General features: G+C 32.9%; 2 protein-coding genes and 1 long non-coding RNA gene across 5 annotated transcripts; 2 read left to right on the forward strand and 1 right to left on the reverse strand.

Moving 5' to 3' along the window:
• Window positions 1-2,411: 2,411 nt before the first annotated feature.
• On the forward strand, window positions 2,412-3,352 carry Rpb5 (DNA-directed RNA polymerases I, II, and III subunit Rpb5). The gene is made up of 2 exons (XM_003708039.3): window positions 2,412-2,881; window positions 2,983-3,352. Exons 1-2 carry the CDS (start codon window positions 2,580-2,582, stop codon window positions 3,311-3,313), a joined length of 633 nt encoding a protein of 210 aa, XP_003708087.1. The 5' UTR covers window positions 2,412-2,579; the 3' UTR covers window positions 3,314-3,352.
• A 1,214-nt stretch (window positions 3,353-4,566) lies between these two features.
• On the reverse strand, window positions 4,567-8,305 carry drk (growth factor receptor-bound protein 2 drk). Of its 2 annotated transcripts, XR_013038977.1 has the most exons (7): window positions 7,587-8,305; window positions 6,907-7,004; window positions 6,710-6,829; window positions 6,468-6,633; window positions 6,217-6,390; window positions 5,190-6,138; window positions 4,567-5,022 (listed from the first exon to the last, which is right to left on the reverse strand). XR_013038977.1 is itself a non-coding variant. In XM_076534245.1 (6 exons), exons 1-5 carry the CDS (start codon window positions 7,662-7,664, stop codon window positions 6,217-6,219), a joined length of 636 nt encoding a protein of 211 aa, XP_076390360.1. In that variant the 5' UTR covers window positions 7,665-8,305; the 3' UTR covers window positions 4,567-6,138. The 2 variants fall into 2 exon arrangements, 1 of the variants encoding a protein (XP_076390360.1); XM_076534245.1 differs by having other exon boundaries at window positions 4,567-6,138.
• Window positions 8,306-8,511: 206 nt separating this feature from the next.
• On the forward strand, window positions 8,512-13,242 carry LOC105664000 (uncharacterized). 2 transcript variants are annotated; one of them, XR_013038980.1, is made up of 7 exons: window positions 8,512-9,265; window positions 9,358-9,561; window positions 9,636-9,971; window positions 10,211-11,405; window positions 11,476-12,253; window positions 12,454-12,659; window positions 13,113-13,242. It is a non-coding gene; the product is annotated as an uncharacterized LOC105664000 (long non-coding RNA). The 2 variants fall into 2 exon arrangements; XR_013038979.1 differs by lacking the exon at window positions 13,113-13,242 and adding an exon at window positions 12,810-13,066 and having other exon boundaries at window positions 12,454-12,723.
• Window positions 13,243-14,089: the final 847 nt, after the last annotated feature.

Genomic DNA, 14,089 nt, shown 5'->3' on the forward strand with positions numbered 1-14,089 from the left:
GTCTGCTATTTTCGTCGTCGACCATGTCTGCACATTTCCTGGAATTATAAATTTACTATTGAAATTTATCATGTTTTTTGAATGTTTACATAACTATATAAATGTACAAACATTTGGAAATTTGAAGCTATCAAAATTTGTTAAAATTTGTTCAGATTTTAAAAGATTAAATTAACCACGTCTGCACATTTTTTACAATTTTAATTTACTATTAAAATTCGTCAAGTATTTTCAGTGTTTGCATAACTATGTAAATGTACAAAAAATATTGAAATTTGAAGCAATAAAAATTTGTTCAATTTTTAAAAGATTAAATTAACCACGTCTGCACGTTTCTTACAATTTTAATTTACTATTAAAATTCGTCATGTTTTTTCAGTGCTTGCATAACTATGTAAATGTAGAAAATATTTTGAAGCTTTAAAAATTTGGTAACTTTTAAAAGATTAAATCGACATTGAAATTAGTTATGCAAATGTGAATTATTACTTGGAGGTATTCGACCCACGAGAATAAATTTACTATTACTAACACATCAAAGATTTCGACGCTCGCTTATTTAGTTACGGGAATTCCATTTACGCAATCTTCGTGGATCTTGAAACGGGAGATCCTAATTTTTTCTATGTCCAGCGAGCGTATTCGCGAATACGAGAATATTGCCTTAGCGAGTGACCTTCGACAGTAGTTAAGGGACAAGGGGGCCTGTACAAGTGAAAGTAAAAAGCAATCCAGTTAAATCTGACGTTAACTGGTTAATCATGATCGAAACTGACTTACGATAACAATGTTTTAGCATCAACACTAGAAAAAGAATAAAACATTTGATTCAATTTACATTTTACAAGCCATTCACATAATTTAATTAATTTGCTAAAATTCCTGTAAATCACCTGAGCATACATTCCTCGCCACAAAATTAACAAACACATAAATCATATTGAAAAATCTTATCTCCAAAATGTGGTTTGATTACATTCCTGTAACTCAACGTTAATATATCCGACGTACAAAAACACAGTGCCATAATTGAACAGCTACTATATCAATGTCTTATTTACATTCACGTACCGCGAAACATGCATCACCAGTGACCCACGAATGCCACTATTATAAGAATTATCCTTCTGAAAAAATACAAATGAATCGGTAATAATAGAATGAATAGGAACTAATTAATTATTATATGTATAACAGCTCATATATTATAGATAATCACTTTTCGAGGCAATAAAGTCAGCCGACGGGTCATTTTCTTATTCCTTGTTTTTATTCACGATGACGTTCGTCCGCTCCAGCATCCGCCTATAAAATTCCCGCTGAAACAAGACAGGACAAAGATACTCCTGATTGATGCCTTCACGCAGTAGGACTCGTAAATTCCATATGAGTTACGTAGTGCGAATTGAAGCGTTTTCTAACCGGATGACAGGTAGAGTGAACGGTCAAGGCTTCCCCGACGAACTGGTCGAGGCAGTTTTCTTGCTCTTGATCCCTAACAATAAAGTCACATTTTATTCGTCGATAAATTAGAAAACACGTGCCGCGTACCAAGGATCAAGTAACGAGTCTTCAAACCGGTAAAAATTATTCAACTTGTTTAAACAATGTTTCAAACAATTGTGCTTCGGTTACAATAAACGTAAATTGTCATTACAGTGAACGTAAGATATTTTTTATAACTTGTTACTGTAACGCATGGAATGTCAACGCATAGAAGTGCAACGCACAGATAAAAAATCACCTACTTGTCCCTTTACTGGTATTATGTAAAAGTGTCGAAAGATACTCTTCATTATGATTCTGATAACAATACATAGTAGGTTATCGATGATCCAATCTGTACAGGAAATATCATTGTCTAAATATTGACGGAATTTCGACGTTTTATATACGATAAATAGTCAGCATTATATAAGTTGCGCAATAGCTACTTAGCAATTCATGATTCCTGTGAATTTCAATTGTACTACTTAATTCTTGAAACTTTATTACCTTGGCAAAATCCAGAGTTATAATGTATGTACTCATAACACTCGTTTCATATTATCACACCTAAATCAATTAAGTATCAATTAAAAAAACATCACTGAATATTTTATGTGCTCAGATTTTAAATTGTTCTAGATCAGTAAAGTACGTTACGTCGGTAATTGTTCCGACCTTTGAATTCGAAAGAATATAATGGATAAAAAAACACTTCACTAACTTTGATTGTCTATTTGCATTATACTTTCCAATTAATATCATTTTTATCCGTTGATTTCTTCTTTACTATCATAAATTATTTAACGATCTAACATTATTTGACTCTGTGCTCAAGTAATTCTGCACAGAATTAGATACGTACGAAACTTATACTGAAATATGACAACGAAATTCAAATTGAAATCCATTATATGGGAACGCATGCGCATTCGGTTTACGATTAGAGCGGCTTAAAAATGTGAGGTTATGTGTATTATAAGAAACACATTTTGTTTATAAGAGTAAGGTATATCAAAAACAACAAAATAAGGAGAAGTGTAAGAGAAATTTATTTAGTTATTGTACACAATTAATTTTCACATAATTCAAAAATGGATGACGAAGCTGAAACATACAAATTATGGAGGATAAGGAAAACAGTGATGCAGTTGTGTCATGATAGAGGTTATCTTGTTACACAGGATGAATTGGATCAAACTTTAGAACAGTTTAAAGAACAATTTGGTGATAAACCAAGCGAAAAAAGGCCAGCACGTAGTGATCTTATTGTGTTGGTTGCGCACAATGACGATCCGACAGATCAACTTTTTGTATTTTTCCCAGATGAACCTAAAATTGGTATCAAAACCATTAAAACTTATTGTCAACGTATGCAGGAAGAAAAAATTCATAGGTACTATAGAAAATTAATCTTAATTAAGTAGTTTGTTTAATCAGAAAAATCTTTTTATTGAAAATCTATTGACATCAGACTGGTATTTTTTTTTATGATAGAGCTATTATTGTTGTACAACAAGGAATGACACCATCAGCTAAACAATCATTGGTTGACATGGCACCAAAATATATATTAGAACAATTTTTAGAATCTGAATTACTTATCAATATCACAGAACATGAATTGGTACCTGAACACATAGTACTTACACCAGATGAGAAAGAAGAATTGCTCGGAAGATATAAGTTAAAAGAAAATCAGTTAATGCGTATACAAGCAGGTGATCCAGTAGCCCGCTATTTTGGTTTAAAACGTGGACAAGTTGTAAAAATTATCAGACCTTCTGAAACTGCTGGAAGATATATTTCTTATAGGCTTGTATGTTAAATATACAAATTTCTATAATGGACTATTTGTAATTACAAATGTACTGTTTATTATTTCAAGTATAAATTAGAACCTATATACATAATTATTCTGTTCATCGCTTAAGAACAAAAGATACAAAATTAATAAATATTTTTTACCAGTTATTAAACAGGATTAAAATATTTTTTAATAGGCTTTTATTATACTATCAGAATTACGTTTAATAATTACATAAGTGATTCAACATTAACTATATATGAGGCAGTTAATGATTATTAGCATTATGTGTTTTGCAATACACTTTGATTTATAAAGATATTTTTAATTGGCTTGCAAAAACAGTAGTACAATTTTATACAGCTTACAATCAGTATACAAAATCAAAGTGAGCAAAACAAAACTTGTTCAAATATATATTTTATTACACTTCATTATTATACACTTCTTGGTCCAGATATATCATGGTGTGTTGTCATAAAGACAACTCAATTCCAAATTCACTCAAGCAATTGTACACATATAATTCCACGATATTTTTTGCAATAATTGTATGCATATATTGCTCCATTAATTTTACTATAACATTTAATATTAAGTATTTAAAAAACAAAAGAATGATAAACTCGCAAACACGCGCTAATAATAAATCATAAAACATATAACTAATATTAGAAATTAAAGCATTAAAAAAATATAAAACGACTAAATTTCTTTGCTACATACTTCTAAAAATCTAAGCTATTAATTTTTAGTAATTTGGGATAAAAAGTTTCACTATAACACATTTATATTTATAATAACATCAACCATAAAACTAGATAAAAATTATAATTTGTGTTCTAACAGCTTCAAATGTTAGTAAGATATAGTACATCTTTTGAGTTTATCAGCATAATACTTACATTATCAGGAACTACTATACAGTAAATTATCTCAAAAATACTGGCACTAAAGGGAGAAACTGTTACATATTTTGCATTTTAATCTCAAATGTTCATAACCACAGTTTTGATATGATATTGAAATGAAAGATTTTATTTTTGGCAAAAGTCATTGCTTAATTATTGCAGTCTTTGTATTTCAGAAACTATCATTCATATTATTCGCTTTCTTTTGTTTTTTTTTTTTCTATTTTAAATACGATGCATGCATAATTTACTTATCTATAATAGATTGACAAAGCCGCTAAAATATTTAATTTTCAATACAGACAACGTTTAATTCTAACAAAATTGCTGTGGATATGGGCATAAGTAAATAAAGCATATAAATATAATTAATATAATATATTGTTATCAATAAATGTAACATAACGAATAATAATTAGTATAATAATAATAATAATAATAATTATAATAATAATAATAATAATTACACAATAAAACTACGTATTTTAAATGTTTACACGGAAATAAGAAAGTGAGATTTACTGAAATAATCAGATAAAAAGAAGTATTTAAAAATATACATGAATTTTCATTTCTTTTCCTCGAATAATTCGTTTTAAGGCAGAAACGTTATACATACCATTCGTTCAAAAGTCAAGTCTATTTCGCATGGCCGATTTCGTGCACCGTATTTATCGCTTTTTGGCATGTCAGAAAAATGCATTAAACGGAATAAATCAATATTATAAAAATTGCAAAATTTTTTAAGTGAATAAGTATGTACCACGTTCGTATAAAAAACTTGTATAATATTTAACTCTTTTTCCATCATGAAATCCTCTGGAAAAAACACAATGTTTCAAACAAACAAAAAATATATATTTCATAACATAGTAAATAGTAAAAAAAATAAAATTCTTCGACAATATTGGCGAAAATAAAAACGTGAAACACCTTATTTAAGATGTTGTTATAGTTTTGTTGGTAATACTTAAAAAAGGATTTACCTCAAAAGATGTCAGAATTATTATTCAACGTACAGTCTGAAAAGTACAAGTCTATATATATAATACACAGCAAGTATATCTGACATATTGATATCAGATGTATCTTAACCAATGGAAGAATCCTTTCTTCCACAAATATTTGTAAAAATATTCACAACATAGAGGCAGAATGGTGTGCATTTTATGCCAAAAGGCGACGCTTTTAATACTACATCTATATAAAGTTCTTGTATCTTGCATATGGGTAGTTTACTAGGCTCTTTATCACCAAGGTCCCCGGTTCTTCGAACAACAAATTTGTATTGAAAAATACAATGTTTATGTCAGCCCGCTTATAAACCTGTCTTTCAAAACAATACGCATTATCGTTTCAATACAACCAATACTTCTCATTATTGATGTATACAGTTGATGTCATTTTTGAACATATACTCCATTAATGGACTACCAAGGTATAGGAAACACCAAGTTTCGTTTATCCCGTGTAAATACTATAAATGTATTTTTAGGTTCATGTTCTACTCAAATATTCACGAAAATGAAATGAGATAGTTGAAGATGTGTCTACCATACACGTACAATGTCTATTAATAACTTTGAATAGTAGTAGCTATCAGTCCCAGTGAAAAATTTTTTTTGAAGTTTCAATGACAATCAAACAAACATGCTACCCTGTTGTTGTGCTATGTCAAGGAACTCTACGCTTGCTTATGTAAATTACTGAGTATGGAAAAGTTCTTTTAACGAGACCAATAAACAGCCATCAATGATATATTGAGCCCAGTTAAACAACTCTACGTCTAGACCACCAATACATCCTGGTAGCCCATTCGATAGGTGGAGTTTGTAAAATATTGTTGATTAATTCTGCGGTAAGTCTGATCCTGTACGTGATAGTGGTGGGATAAAGCGGCCGATGCCTTTGGCCTCTGTGTGCACAACATGAGGCCTGAAATAAACCCTTATTTGATTAGAAGAAATTCAAAATAGAAAAAGTAATAATGTATAACAGATAAATATTACCAACCTAGGAGTGATATGGAGTAACATATGTAGATGGAAACAAACCCCGCCTATTACCAATTTCTCCATGCCACCAATGTTGATCTGTGCGATCAGTAACAGTGATTACATCACCACGTTTAAATTCGAGTTCACCAGGTTCCTGGGGTTGGAAATCGTATAATGCTTGTACTAAACACTGAAACAAAATAGTATATAATTATTTTGAGTTGAAATTCCTTTAGTTAGAGTGATCATTACATAAGATATAATTACTTCTTCTGGAACCATATCCCTTAACTTAACATCTTGCGAGCGAGAGACAGATGCTGTACGATGATATTCTACTAATTCATTTAGGCTGTTAAATTTAACCACCCACAGGAAGAATTTACCCTGAGCATCTCTCAATACTTTAAAGTGCTGAACACCATCTGAACATCTGGAAAAATTATTGAATACTGATTAAATCAATTCATTTACATATGCAGGGATCCTCTATATATTCATTTACTAACTTAACAGACAAAGAGAAATCACCAGGAGAACTTTCACTAATTCTAATAAGAAAGGCGCCTTCGTGTTTATTCATTAGTAGTCTTTCGGCATCTGCTCTGGTTATCCTTCCATAATACCAACTGTATAAAAGACAACAATATTACATTCATGTATTGCATTCAATCAATTCAAGGAAAGAACTTGTTTAGACACTTACTCGTGATTTTTCATTTCTATATAGTTACTTGGAATGAGTCCTTCTCTAGAATCTAATTCAGCCCTATACCAATTCATGTCATCTTCCATATTTAAAATCTGTAAGAATAAGGCCATGTTTCATTCAACATGTTCATTATGGATACAATGTCTACATTAAACATGTTAATCATCATACATATTGATGGCTTAGTATTCAAATATTGTATAACCACTTTATTGTTCTGAACAAAAAAACTGGTTAAAAAATACAATGGTACTTTATAATATATTAAACAAAGTGCAATTTTTATATAACATAAAGAATTTAAATTTTACAAAAATTAGACAGACAATATTAGAGAGTAAGCCATCTACATGAAACATTAAAATACATTTTTTGAAAAGAACTCTATAAATAATGACAAATGCATTATAGATCACCTACAACAAAACTATAGAAAGAAGTAAAATATTTCATATCTAAAGAAAAAAACAGAATAGCGGTAATCATCAGTTTGTAGAACGCTGTGTACAGTCGTAAATATCCTTAAGAGACACGCGATATCCGCTTGTACGAAAGCAACTCAGAAACTTTGGGATTGGTAAGCTTCACAATGAAAATCATCGATACACAGCGGACTACTGGTTTTCTCGATAGTTTAAGAAGGACTATCGCATCGTGACTAGTGACGTACAAACCTTTAAGATCTGACTTCTACGGAAACTAAGCTCATCTTCGGCTGTCGCCGTAAAATCGTGCTTTGCTATCGCCTCCATTCTTCTTCCTCGTCCCTCGAGAGCAAGAACGAAAGAGAGGGAAAAAGAGAGGCAGTACTGTATCTAGTCTTCAAAGGCAGCAGTAAAACCAGCCACCTTTGTTTGCCAGTGAAAAAGAATTCAGGCAAATTTTAGCCCTTTCTTTGTTTCGTACGGCCAATAAAATTTTTCGTTATGATCTCTATCTTTTTCGATGTGAGACACGTAATGGTTACGATACAACGCGCGCACACACACCAACCACTTGTGCTTTTTTTTCCTGTTTGTGTGATCTTCTGAATTAGTCCTTCATCGAGTTTATTCGATAATACATTCAAGCATACATGTTAGACGCGATTGTAACACTTTTCACGAATATCCGTCTCCCTTCCAGTCAGTTTTTCGTTGAACTGTCAAAACTGAAAATACGATCACGCACGCTCACGGCTGTCCATCGCTCGTCTTATCAGACATTACACTCTCGACTCTCCTACTGATCCTCTCACTGTGTTTCGGTCCAACAATGCGCACTAGTAACTGCGCAGTCTGATGTCTGAATTTCTTTCTCGACAATGTACATAAAAATATGTTCACCGTATCGAACACCTTTCGAATAGTTATAACATTCGGGTTAAACGACCTGTCCACGTTTGTCGCAGAGTTTCGTATGCCATGGAAAAAGAAACGCGATTCAATGAGACGAAAAGCTAACGCGTACTACTTTTCCGTGGCGCAGGCGCGCGCATGCGTGCTTCGAGATATGCTGCGTCGACTGCTTCGCCACCATTTTATACTTTACAAGATCACCAGAATGCATGCTCATGTTGTGATTTAGAGGTATTTCCATCCATGTAGCATTTCAATCATCACAAAATATATATCTCGTAGGTGTTTCATTATTCGTGAGTTAAGAATGACGTGTGTACTCTATGATTTCTGTTCCACCGTTCATGCAAAAATAGGAATCCAATATTCAGGGAAAGAGGATACTTCGATAAATCGATTTGACATGTATTCAATTGATCGTTTAAACTTAGGAATATGCGTTCGATGTTCAGCATCGTTTGACGCTTCCAAGAAAGATGTAGCACAAATTACCACGAATGCTATCAAAAGAGATAATGAGGTACCATGTATTTTCCATTTTCCATCATTTCTTACTACGTATATGGGATAATTATGATTGAGTAATCGCAATCGAACATGCAATAAGTGCTGACTACAATCCATTTTCTTTGCGCAATTACTGCCCATGCAGTACTACGTTCTGCTGACATTCGAGGAATCATCGAGGATACAAATGTACATCAAATAATTAATATTAAAATAATAGTAAGGTTTTTATCGTGTATCCAAAATCATGTCTCAGCTGATAATGAGTAATCTACCATGTCGTATCTACAAGAGATCAATGTATTATCGCCTGTGTATAAACATGAGCGTTTATTTTGAAAACACGGAAGAAATATACAGACACCCAATCAATGCAAATGTATTTTTTAGAGTAGAAATGATTGATACAAAGAAAAAAGAAAAGGTGATAATAGATGAATATTTTAATATTAATTAATATCTTTATAATATTATTGGAGAGTACTTTGATATCATAAAAAAATACAAAGGTACATGATGCAAATTCTTTTTTTTAATTCATTTTATTTTTAAATAGTGGTCATTAGAAATTATGATTTTGCCATTGTTTCTGTTTAAAAAGAAATAATAGCTGGTGGAAACTGCTGGTCTATTTTATACATTCAACGACTGAGTTTGCAAACAAAATGCGGCCAAGTACAGTAGATGGCTTTTCATTTTCGGTTGAAACCGGGTAACCAGGTAAAAAGTTCTCATAAATCCTCATCGGTCTAAGAGCAGTTCGTCACGCAAACAACATCGACTCGTGACTGTACCAACCTCTTATGTAAGGCTCTTCATGCGAATACATTGTTTATTTGGGTTATTGCTTGGTCGGTGTTTAAGGAGCAATGTTTTCAGGAAAGCAACGATCAGATGCGCAGCGCCGATGCGCAGCTGCGCGTGTTAGCGCGGAAATTGAATTACCTTTGTGCGAGTGCTGCGATAAAAGCGAGGCCAAATTGTACCATCTTGCAAACGCTTCCAATTAAATGTAGCTATGAACTGCAGTCTAACGGAACAAAGGACCTCAATAGCGAAACTTCTCTTGGTTTTGTTCTAAATGTCATAGGTTATCGATGAAGTAGTTTTGTTGGAAATTTGCTGGTTATAAATCAGTACTTACACTACCCGAAGCAATAACATTGTTGAGATGTCGATAATTTAGGAAATGCATGGTATGAAACATTCTTGCAGGTAAATGTTTCTGAAGTAAAATTTATATGGGTAGAATTAGAGTATCAGAAACAATTTAAATAAATGATTAAATTTCCAAAAAATTAAATTTCTATATTCCAACATTTTTATTTATAATAAATGCTTAGATGTTGTATTAAATTATCAGAAGTATCTACATAGTATTTTACCTTTCAAATTCAAAGTTAATAGTTCAATTGAAAGCTGACAAGTTTCATTCAAGGCATTTACTTTTGCAGGCCAATGAAACGACGCAAAACAGATTTAAAGTGGCGTATTATTCTGAAGCTTTTTGCAATTTAAAACGAGCCCACGTTAGAAACGTCGAAAGGAAGAGGATCAGTATTCGGAAGTGAAAAAACCGCTATAGCATTTTGATATTTATTCAGTCGAATCTTGAACGAAACGAGTCGTAGCATTGTGCTCAGAATTTTTATGGAAAGGCAGTGGCGAATTCATGAATACGTGCTTCCTGTTCAAGATTTAGTGGTATCAAAGATGCACGCTTCCGCCTACGTTCAATAAAAGTCTTCAAAACATTCGCACGCTATTTAATCAAGCTAACCCTGCTGTTCATTCTTAATAGCAAACGCGATATTAAGCTGTTTGTCTCTTTGATGATACCGTTCCCTTCGGAAGCTTGTGAGATGAAACTTGAGAAGCACATTAGCACAGAGTTGTTAGGACAAAATGTAAAACTTTCTAAAGGTAAAATTGTGTGCGTCCCCGCGCGCTGGAAGTGAAACTTCCGTGTTTTTATGGATAGGAATTTGAAGTCTTTAAATTTTAGGATTTGAAAGTAAATGTGGTTTCTTCACGTACATTATTTCTTATCTAAACCTTGCACGCGATGGTATAATTTTTATACTAATTAGTAACTCAAAGTGAAGTTTCATCTTCACTCGGTATTATTTTTAAGAAAGATTACGGCAAGAAGAAAAGAATATTGTAGTTCTAAAACGATGCGTGAAAGAACAAACGCATGAAAGAAAGAAAGGAAAGTAAAGACGCACGAAGGGGAAGGTAAAAACAAATGAAAAGCAGTCGGAAGAGATGAACAGTAAGTCTACTTGGTGTCTGAGTGAGGACGACCCTCGGTGAAAATGCAATTTCGGTTCTTGTCTGGAGACGACGTCGCTACTGTGGCTTCGTACTCCCTTCAAGATTGTTGAGGACACAGCCTCTCGTGCACACAGAAGTTCTCTCCGACGTGTTCCAGGAGATGAAAGGCTCCCGTGGCTATCAAAGGGAAAGGGAAGTAGAGGTAAAGACCCCACCCTACAATGGCCCTGAGCTCCAAGGTTTTCAGCCTGGACGTTCAGGCCTCCAGAGATTCACAGGACGGGCAGACGTCGATATTTTTCTTTCGATTTTTACGTTCCTTAATTTCAAAATTTTTTAATTTTTTAAAAAAGCTATTACATAAAAAATTAGGTACCGTTCACATTTTTACAATAATATATTCTAACAATTTGATCAGTTATAACAATTGTTTTCTCTGCAGTGCACTGAGGATGCCAGGAATAAATGAACCAGGAAAAAACATATTACTTACGGAGAATCGCATCGTCTTATTTAAACGATTACGAAACGAAGAAAGAAGGCGGTTCTAAATTTGTATCGGTTCAGTTTGCATCCTCGTTCGCGAGGTGAACGCTCTGGCCAGCGACATCTCATTGAAGAGCCTTCTTCGGCAACGAGAACCGGAACAAGGTGCCCGATGAATTTTCTACAAGCTCCTCGTGCACGTTGCCAATGATTCAGCGTTCTTGATCAGTTTTCACGAGAGTGAGAGAGAAAGACGCAGTGCACGTGCTATGTTTTACATTCTGCTTTTTTTTATCCGAGAACTTTCGAAGTTGGACTTCTAACTAAGGCCATAGTTACAGTTCCTGATAAACTGACATTGTGACGAATACGGTATAAGCAAATAAAGATTGGTTATCTTTTACATGATGTATACGTTAGAATATCTGTAACTATAGTTCGATGCTTGTGACGCACCGTATGTGTCGTATACACTTTGTATTAGTAGTAGGAAATTACCATTAGACCCTAGGTTGTTCCCTCGAAATTGAAAAATTTGCTTGCTCTGCACAGGTATGCCATTGTGAAAAATTTCGTTAAATAGAACAATTTAGATTGCTGGTATATTTCTTGGAAAGCAATTAGCTTTACAAAATCCAGTCGCGTATTCGATGGTTGTATAGGCGCGAACCAGACATAATAAGGCATTTGTATGTCCATCGTGATTTTGATAGCAAAGGTCCCGTCCTCTCTAGGTACATTTTTAAATCAAGGATCCAGAATGTCGAGAAGGTCGACTAACTCTGAACGTGTATTTTTTTTATGTAGATTGCCTAATTAATTTTACATATATTTCAATATATCCTGTTTTACATAAGATGTATATTTTATTTATGAATTTATGTACTTTATAATTTGCTGTAAATTCGTTTTTAATGATATTATGTATTCACAGGTACTGGAGAGCATATACATTTAAATTAAACGATCACTTTTCGCTGGAAATACGATTGAGAACATTGGCTCATAAAGGGAGAAAGAGGGAAAGAAATAGTCGAATCTAGCCGATAGTGCTACCGTAAATCCGCGTCAAGATCATGGCTGACGTCATCCTCTGACGCACCATCATCTGACCTCATAGTCTGCATTGTCTGACGAACAGTTAGTATTATGTTTTCCATCAGCTGCGATCATTCGATTATCGTCTACATTTCGTGCTCTAAAGGTCTTAAATCACTCATCATAATATTTAAATTAATACAATTGTACACAAACAACAAAGGGTACTGAAAGTTAGATTTTTTTATGCAGGTGTTTTACATTTCACGATGTTTCGATACCTTCGAATTGATTCATTGTTGAATTAAACATTGTTGACAATGAATTTGCACGTATGCTTTATGAGCTGCAGCGGATGAAAAAATAGCGACACAACTTGTTTCTTTGTGGTTACTTTTTTTAAATTGAAATAGATATCTTATTGCGTTATATTTGTTGCATAGAACATTTCTGTATTAAAATAATATTTCAATTCTCAATTACAACTGTCTCAAACTTGTTATACTAATATTTGCTATATGTACATTATACATTTATTTATTTTTCTATTTATAGATGCAAAAATGCGATACATATTAGACAAATAAATTTGAGGCATTGAAAAAATGTATTAAAGATAATACTTTATTAAATATGAGAGATTATATTATTTAATGCAGCTATATTTGAAATAGTACAGAATTACTGAAATCTGTCATTTGAATATTTTATAGTAACGCTTCGAGACGTGCTGCCATCTACAATGCTTGACATTTCCGATAAAGTAGAGTTCTGCATGTTACAATGAATGATGGACCGGCGCAACATGAAAATAAACAGAACATCTTGTGTTTACAAACTCTGTAACAGGTGTTTTTGTCCTTCTGAGAGGGAGTACATTTTAATTACACATCATTGACTTATATTTCAAACGTTTTCCATTGCTAATGCATTAAACTCAACTTGTCAGGTGTCAAGGACAAAATAGAGAACATTTGAAAAAGCTGACTTGTTTAATTTATGAAACATTCTCAATAGAAAGTAATGAAGTATACTTCTCAAATAAAATTTCCAGTCACAGTATTCGACAAGAGGTTATTTTTTACGAACCAGATTGACAAAGTTAAAATTTTATTCATTGCAGTTGATTCGTGGAAGCATAGATTTTGTATAGATAACAAAATTGTGAGGGTGTAAAATTACAAGTATTCAGGAACATCGAAGAAAAAGGGGGCAGGTGTACTTCGAACAGACGTAACACGAAGATAATATTCAACCGTAAGAAGGAGCAGCCTTTGCGGGTATAAAAGTGTGAGTGATCACGTCCTGCACTTTCCTAAGCACCTGCAGACCCAAAACGGATCCGGCAGGTGCAAGAAGGACACGAGGAACATCGAACAATTTTATGTTAACTTCAATGAATTACAGGTACAATACAGATAATCAAATTATCGAAACATTTTTTTGCATAAATTATTACAATCATTCACAGATTTAACCTTCATAAAAATATACAATATACAATATATAAAAATATATTGTTTATAATAATA

Source organism: Megachile rotundata, chromosome 8 (genome assembly GCF_050947335.1).
Source record: "Megachile rotundata isolate GNS110a chromosome 8, iyMegRotu1, whole genome shotgun sequence".
NCBI classification, from domain to species: Eukaryota; Metazoa; Arthropoda; class Insecta; order Hymenoptera; family Megachilidae; genus Megachile; species Megachile rotundata.

Coding starts and splice junctions, on each gene's coding strand:
- drk (XM_076534245.1), bottom strand. CDS start 7,664: ATGGAGGCGATAGCAAAGCACGATTTTACGGCGACAGCCGAAGATGAG. Junction 6,634..6,709: donor GATTTCTCTTTGTCTGTTAA/GTTAGTAAATGA, acceptor TAATTTTTCCAG/ATGTTCAGATGGTGTTCAGC. Junction 6,391..6,467: donor GGGATATGGTTCCAGAAGAA/GTAATTATATCT, acceptor ATTTTGTTTCAG/TGTTTAGTACAAGCATTATA.
- Rpb5 (XM_003708039.3), top strand. CDS start 2,580: ATGGATGACGAAGCTGAAACATACAAATTATGGAGGATAAGGAAAACA. Junction 2,882..2,982: donor CAGGAAGAAAAAATTCATAG/GTACTATAGAAA, acceptor TTTTTATGATAG/AGCTATTATTGTTGTACAAC.